Source organism: Balaenoptera physalus, assembly GCF_965194825.1.
Source record: "Balaenoptera physalus genome assembly, chromosome: 7".
In the NCBI taxonomy this organism is placed as follows: Eukaryota; Metazoa; Chordata; class Mammalia; order Artiodactyla; family Balaenopteridae; genus Balaenoptera; species Balaenoptera physalus.
This window is the reverse complement of record NC_138886.1, coordinates 117,394,292-117,402,027: the sequence shown is the minus strand read 5'-3', so window position 1 is coordinate 117,402,027 and position 7,736 is coordinate 117,394,292. Positions and strand designations below refer to the sequence as shown.

General features: G+C 60.2%; 1 protein-coding gene across 1 annotated transcript; it reads right to left on the bottom strand.

Annotated features, from left to right (window-relative positions):
• Nucleotides 1-4,715: 4,715 nt before the first annotated feature.
• HAND2 (heart and neural crest derivatives expressed 2) lies at nt 4,716-7,450 on the bottom strand. The gene is made up of 2 exons (XM_082469056.1): nt 6,833-7,450; nt 4,716-5,500 (listed from the first exon to the last, which is right to left on the bottom strand). Exons 1-2 carry the CDS (start codon nt 7,385-7,387, stop codon nt 5,402-5,404), a joined length of 654 nt encoding a protein of 217 aa, XP_082325182.1. The 5' UTR covers nt 7,388-7,450; the 3' UTR covers nt 4,716-5,401.
• Between the last annotated feature and the right edge of the window lie 286 nt (nt 7,451-7,736).

The following is a 7,736-nucleotide window of genomic DNA, read 5'->3' as shown; positions in this document are numbered from 1 at the left end:
GATGCACCAGATGCAGTGAGTTGGAAAACTTAAAGTGGGGAGGGGGCCCGTAGAGACGTTCCCCGGCCACACCTCACCTCCAACAAGGAAAACAAAACGTCTTCTGGACTAAAAATACATATTGAGAAAGTCCCCGCGCGCAGGCGGGCGGCGCGTTCCAGCTGCCGGCCTGGCCCGGGAGGACTTGGCCGCGCGGTCGCCGATTACACCCAGCTCGGCTGGGATGGCTCCGAGCCGTCTGCCCTGACGTCAGCCAGGCTCCGGCCCCGCCGCGGCGAGATAGGCAGCGCGGCCGGGCGCGGGCGCGGCGCTAATCACTCCCAGATGGCCCTAATAGCGGAGATAAAGACGGACGGAGCGGCCGGGAATAAATTTGTAATCAGGGCTCTACCATCTGATCATCAAAGCGACCCAACTGCCGGGAGAATTGGAAGGGAATGCGTGTGTAGGGGGGTCGGTTCTGGGGAGAGGCGGGGGGCGCGCTCCAGCAGGGAGCTGGCTTGGGCAGGGTGGCGGGGACAGGAGAGGAGGCTCGTCGGTGCGCCTGTGACTCAGTGCCCCGCGCCCCTGGACCGCCACCAGCCGACCGGCCGCCGCCGGGGAGCTGAGTCTGGCCGGGCGGCACCCGCGGACCCGCTGCGGGCAGTGCCTGCTCCCAGCCGTCCGCCCCCAAACGTGGGATAGGTTCCTCTCCTGGAGTTGCCCCTCTCCCCTCCTCTCTTGCCAAACAGTTAAACAACACTTGGTCCCCCATCCCCCCGTGGACGTAAACCCGACAGCACAACTGGGCTTCTGGGGAAGAGGGCTGCAGGGGCCTCGGGGCCGCTCCAGGGTCTCTGACTCCGAGGGATGCGCGGGCTCCCACAGGCCCGGGGAGTCAGGCCCGGTCGAACGAAAGGGTCCCCTCAGGTCAACAGATCCGGAAGAGACAGGCGGCGCCTAGGGTCCAGATGCAGCCCTCCCCGGGGCACACGCCCCAAGCCTCCTTTCCTCATCGTCTCCGCTTGGCACCTACCACCATTCTGCTCTCCAATTCCAGGCGCGTGGGTGGGACTCGCGGGAAGGGAGCACGCAGGGCAGCCGTGGGGGAGAAAACCGCCGGCCACACGCGCAGCCGGAGACGCGCAGTTTCCTTAAAGCTACAGGAAGAGCTGAGCCGTTTCCTGCGCTCTGTAGAGCCGCTGTGCAAATGCAGTGCCGGCTGTTGTGGCATCCTGTGCCCAGTTTACGGCCCCCCGCACACACACCTGAGGCCCTCGCAGCCGGCTCGGGCTCTCGCTGCAAAACTAGTCTCGGAAGCAGCTCGCAGGCCTCCTCCGGCTGCCTGTGGCTTTGCCTCGAGATCACTCTCACCCGCGGCCCCCCTTCCTGCGAAATCCGCGTGCACCCAATTCACTCCTTTTGCCACCTTAACAACGGGGTGTGGGCTACCAGCCCCAGACGGCGGCCAGCAGCGGCCCAGGTGAGGGGGCAGGGATGCAGCCGCCCTCCTGTCCCGACTCTTGCACACTTGGTTTCCAAGGGGCCCGAAGGTTGTCGTCCCTGGCGCCACTGCTGCACTCACCTCACCGCGGAGACGACCAGGACGCCTGGTCCTGCCGCCCCTGAGGAGGGCAGCCTAGGTGAGAGGCCCACCTTTCCTAGATGCCCGGACCTACTGGCTAACCGACTGGGAGGATGGAGCTTCCCACCGTGCCCCCAGAGTGTGGCCCCGGGATTTAGAAGGCAAGAAGAACTCCAAGTGATCTTGCTGTCATCTCCTTGGCATGTCGACCTGAAAAAAAAAAAAGAAAAAGAAAAAAAGGAAAAAGAACAAAACAACTCTGAAAGCCACAGTAAGAGTAAGTGTCCTGCCTGGGGGGCGAAAAGTCCTGGAAAATTGGGGTTGGGACCAGGGAGTGCTCGGGTCTCCCTCTGTCGAGTTTCCCAAATTACTTCCCAAGAAGGTGAGAATGGGTCTGTTGGAACACACACACACACACACACACACACACACACACACACACACACACACACACACACACACACACACACACACACACACACACACACACACACACACACACACACACAGCCCTCGCCCCGCCGGTGCTCCAGGGTTATCAGGCTCTCGGCCCGCGCGGCGGTCTGGGGCCGGCCCCTGACAACCAGATCCACCATCAATTTACCTTCCGCCGCCCCAGCTTCCCATTTAGCTTTTAACGTCAAATCCTGCATTTTTGTCGGCTCCGGCCTGTCTAGAGAGCTTGTGATTTCGCTGCAGGAGTGATTGCTTTTAACAAAATGGCAGCAACCACATTATCCGAGCAATTAAAACAGAGGCCTTTTAGCCAGTCCCACAAGGCAGGAGCTTGGAAACTTTTTTTTTTTTTTTTAAGCAAAGAAGAAAGGGAGTTAAAAGAGAAAGAAACGTGTAGAAGAGAAAAGCATGGAAGCGTGGAAGAAACGCCTGCTTCGCCCACCACTCAGTGCCCTGGGACTTGACGACGTGGGGCGGGAGGTGGGGTGGCACTGCGCATTGGGAGGGTGGGGGCATGCGGCGGCGGGAGTGACGGACAATCTGGGGTGTCTTGCTGTTAAAGCGTTCGGCCGGGTAGTGCGCTCGCCCGGTTAGGGGGTTCGGCCCCCTGGGGTGTCGGGTCTGCCGGATATCTGGCCCGTTGAGGTGGCGGCTGGGTTGGAACGTCCAGGTGGTGGAGGTGTCGGGGCCTGGTGCTGCGGAGCCCGAGGAAGCGGCGCGGCGGGCGGGCAGGAGAGCGGGCGGGCAGCGCCGGGCCCAGGCCAGACAAAGAGGCCGGACCCGCGTTGCTGGAGCGCGGGTTTAAAGGCATGTGCAGCAGCCGGCGGCCTCGTAGCGACGGTGCCGCCAGGGTCTTCTGGCTCCCTCCTGCTGGTGTTTAACAAACCACAAAAAGTGTTAAAGCGGCAGCAATGCGTTAAGGCCCAGGTGGCGAGGAAGACCACAGCCAAGCCAGGCCCACACCAGCCAACACAGGCACGTGAAGATAACAGCTCTGGGGTTCCTGTTTTGAAAACCTCACCGCCTCCACCACCGTGCACTCCACTACCTCGGTAAACTCTATCCCTCCGCCCCTAGAATCTGGCATCTTTCTCTCGAACGGATTAAAGTAAAAGGCGGCTGGAGGCGGGAGAGGGAGGGAGCCCCTCGGTCAAACGGACAGGGATCCCGAGAGTCACAGAAAATCAAGGCGCGCCTCCCTCCGCCCCCCAGCGTTATAAACAAAGGCAAGTGTCTGTAAACACAGCCCCGCGCCCACCATGTCGGCCCAGCGCCGGCTGACCCGAGGGGAGAAAGTTCAGATCGCTTTGGCCGAGTTGTTCTAACCCCGCGCCCTCGAGTCGGCGGCCGCCCGCAGCAGAACCCCGCAGCGCCGCTCGCCCGCCTCCCGCCCGGCGCTTGCGAATTCGCCGGCTGCCGGCGGTGGGCTCAGAGGCGGCACCCACCAGAGTGGGACCCCTGGGATGGCGGGGGAGGGTCCGTGCCCGAGGCCGAGGTGCGAATATCACCCCGAGGATGGGTTCCAAGGTGGAAACGCTCTGGCCAGCCTCCCTAGCCCCAGATCTGTACACGCGGCGTTTCCTGAAGCAAACCGCTTTTTAATAAGTTTCGCCCTTCTCCCTCCCCCCTCCGCACCCCCCATCCCTCCCTCAGCTCCCCCTCCCCGGCCTGCCGAGCCCTTTCCGGCACTCCAGCTTCTCCGACTCCTAGAGCAGAGATTCCGCTCTGGCCAAGCCCACGGGCAAAGGAAGCCTCGGAGACTTCCTTCCGGGATGTGCCTGGGCTCCCGGAGCCCGAACCTCCGACGAGGGTGGGGGGGAGTCCCGGCGGCTGAGAGCTGGGGACGGAGCCCCGGGCTGGCCTGGCCTGCGGCCGGGAGGACTTCAGACACCGCACAGTTAATATTGAGTTCCCTATAGCTCCTTGTAAATCTAGCGCCCGCTCCACACCCATCCCCCCTTTAAATCCTCGGTCGCGTTCTCGACTTCTTACTTGACGTAGAATTCCTGGTTACCTAATCACGGACTTTTTTCCCCCGAAGGGCCTCCCCCTCCCCCTCCCCGCTCAAACCAGTCCCCCCCTCCCCACCTAACCCCCCATCGAGACGACCAGCCAAAACCTCTTTTCCTTTCTCCTGGTCTTTTCTCCCGTTTCTTGGATGAAAGCCCTATATTTTGAATTAAAAACTCTAGACTAGTTCCTGCGGCTGCAATAACGTGTGGGTTTCTCCCCAAAACGCCCTCAACCGAAAATGGCTCCTCAAACAAAACCCGAAGCCCCCCCCACCCCCCCACCAATGGCATCTGGTTGATTTCAGGAAAAGGACACCTTTCCACCTTCTGAGCAAACCGCCCAGGCCCCTCTCCGGCCAGACCCTCCTTCCACAGCCCACTCAGCGCTCTCCTGGGGGCCAGGGGCAGAGGGAAGGGAGGCAGCGCTCGATGGCGCCCAGGCCCTTTGGCAGGATTTTCACCAAGGATACTTCTCTTTAAAGGGCCTCCTCGCCAGCCCTGCGAGGCCAGGAGCTCAAGTTGATGACTGGTCCGAACCACTGACTCTATCAAACAAAGTTAGAGGCAATCATGATAATTTAGTTTACTTCTGAATATTTTAAATATAATGAAAACAAGTATAACAGTTTTGTTTTCAAAACTCTTTTGAGGTATCCACCATTAAAAGATTGGGGTTTTGTAAAAAAAAAAAAAACACACAGTGGTTTATTGAATACTTACAACGTTTACACCTTCGATATTAATTAAATTCCACTTAGTTTTAGAGGACGGAAGTGCACAAAACAAGTAGCTGTTGGAAACATCTTCACATAGGGAACCACCACAGATGAAACGGCAGCACTAGATACCGACCCCAACGGAAATGTTAGCGGCCCCGTTTTCTGCTTTGAAATAAAACTTTATAATCCCCAGGAATATTTATATCCAAAGGCCAAGTATTAAAGATACACTTCACATACACACTATTGTCCGCTGTCTTTATCTGTAAGGGGTTGGGGAGAGGGCACCGCTGGTGTCTACACAGCCAGGAGGAAACATTCACAAACAGAGAATCTACGAGACGCCGGGATCCCTTACCACGCGGGAGTGTCCTCTTCATATTAAAATATGGAATGCTTTTCTTCAAATATCCACTTTGTTTTTGGAGGGGAAGGTGGGGAGCGGATGCCTCGAAGGGGGGCAAAGAGAGGGAGGCACATTGCACATAAATAAACCGGATGATCCAAATGCAGGAAGTCCTCAGAGCGGAGCGCGCGGAGCTTGCCCGGAGTCCTGGGTCTGCATCCGGCTCCTGGGCCCGGCTCGCGCTCTCCTCCTCCTCCTCTTCTTCTTCTTCTCCTTCTCCTCCTCCTCTTCCTCCTTCTCCTCCTCACTGCTTGAGCTCCAGGGCCCAGACGTGCTGCGGCCAGCCCGTCCGGCCTTTGGTTTTCTTGTCGTTGCTACTTACTGTGCTTTTCAAGATTTCGTTCTGGGCAGAGGGGAGGCGAGGGGGAGAAAAGGAGAAAGAGAGAATCAAAGAGGAGACCCGGTTCCACGCCACCCCCGCGCTTTTCCCGGCCAGAGGAGAGAGAGAGCCAGCCAGGGATGGTGGGTAGGATGGTTTCAAGTCCCAGCCCCTGCAGAAGAGCTACGGAGGCCGGCCGCTGCCCTAGCTCCCGCCCGGGCCTCCAGACGCCGGCAGCGCTCAACTCCCGATGGGCAGGTTTATAAACCACCACCCGTTTTCAAGTCGTTTATGGAGGAACCGGGGGCCTTCTCTCTAACTCCAGATGTAGGGGCGCGAGCGGGGGTCATCGCAGCCCCAGCTCCGCGCTCTAAGGAAGATGGGGTGAGGTGCCCCTGCCTTGGCCTGGGCCTGTCCGCATGCAGCTCGGCCTCCGGCTCGTTTCGGCAGTGCCTCTCCTTCCAAGGCCTCTGAAATCCCCGGTTACCCGGGATCACTCGACTATGTAGCGACTAAAGCGCCATAGGCCCCAAAGAAGAAAACCTCGACAAATGGGATAATTTTCCAGGCCCTTCGTGGCACTAGCCCTGCTCTGAACACCACTACCCTCTGGGCAGCTGGTAGGAACTTGAAAAAACTAATTTTCAGTTATAATTTCGTGTTACTGTTAACAACAATTACAGTGACCAAGATAATATTTACTATTTGTCTTAAAATGTACAGCCTCATGCAAACAAAACAAGAACTACCGTGAAGTATACTCATCTGGGAAGTCACATTTTAGCCTCAGTGCCAAAGAGAAACTGCATTTTGAAGTTAAAAGTACTAATTTTATGTCTACCTTGACGTCTTCCCGGCACAGAAATCAGAACAAGCATAAAATTCTTAGGATTAGTGGCTGCCTCATTCTCAAGAGGGAGAAATGCAATCACTAGTGAAATAATTGGGATCAAGCGCTTCTGAGTAACTTATTTTAGAAATATCTGAAAGCAAGATCGGATTGGAAGCCAAATGAAGGCTCTACAGGACAGGGAATGAGGGGTCCGGGCCAGTGCGATCGGGACATCAAGCCGGACCCTGAGTCCGCGAGGCCCGCCCTGAGTGCCGGGGGGAGCGGCGATAACCCGCGGGTAAGATCACCAGCGCGAAGCATCCCTCTTAACCTCCTCCGCGTGCTGACACCCTCCCCCACCCCCTCCGCTTCTGCGGGAAACCATCCCGACCAGAACCTGGTGCAAGCAACCCTGGCTCAAGACGCAGCCAAAGAACGCGGAGTGCCATTGCTCAGCCCAGCTGTAAAGAGACCGGAATTCCCGGTCCCCCGTACCCCACTGCCCGCTGCCCCCTGGTACTGACCAGTTCCTTCTTCCTCTTCTCTTCTTTCACGTCTGTCTTCTTGATCTCCGCCTTGAAGGCCTCCGCCTCGCCGTTCTGGTCGTCCTTGGCCAGCAGGTCCATGAGGTAGGCGATGTAGCTGGTGGCCAGGCGCAGCGTCTTGATCTTGGAGAGTTTGGTGTCGGCGGGCACGTTGGGGATGCACTCGCGCAGCTCAGCGAAGGCGCTGTTGATGCTCTGAGTCCTGCGCCGCTCCTTGCGGTTGGCGGTGCCCCGGCGCTTCACCGGGCGCGGCCCCCCCAGGCCCGGGGGCCCGGCGCCCGGCGGCACCCCCCCGTAATGGGAGTGGTCCAGGCCGGCGGCGCCGCTGGCGTACTCGGGGCTGTAGGACAGGGCCATGCTGTAGTCGGGGGGCGACATCTCGGGGTGGCCGATGAGCCAGCCATGGAAGTAGGGGTTCTCCTCGTGGCTGCAGCGGCTGGCGGCGGCGGCGGCAGCGGCGGCGGCGGCGGCGGCGAACGGATAGCCCTCATGGTGCACCACCGGGTGGTGGGGGAAGCCCCCCACCAGACTCATCTCGCCCTCCGCGCCCCTCCACGCGCCCCAGCGTGCGCACAGTGCCGCCGCGCCCTCGGCCCGGGCCCCCGCTCCGGCGCTCGGCGGCCTCCCCCACCCCCCAGCCCCCAGCCCCCGGGCGCCCCGGCCGGCCCGGCAGCCGCAGAGGGGGCTGCTGCAGCCCGGGCCCCGGCCCCCCGCCTGGCCCGCGGGGCCCGCCTCAGCAGCGCCGCGGCCGCCGGCTCCCCATAGGGCGCGGCGAGGTGGTCCCGGCACCGTGCGCCCCTGGCCGCCGCCGCCGCCGCCGGCTCCCGCCTCGCTCCACGGCCCGCTCGCAGGCTTCTGCTTCCCGGGCGTCTGCGGGCAGGCA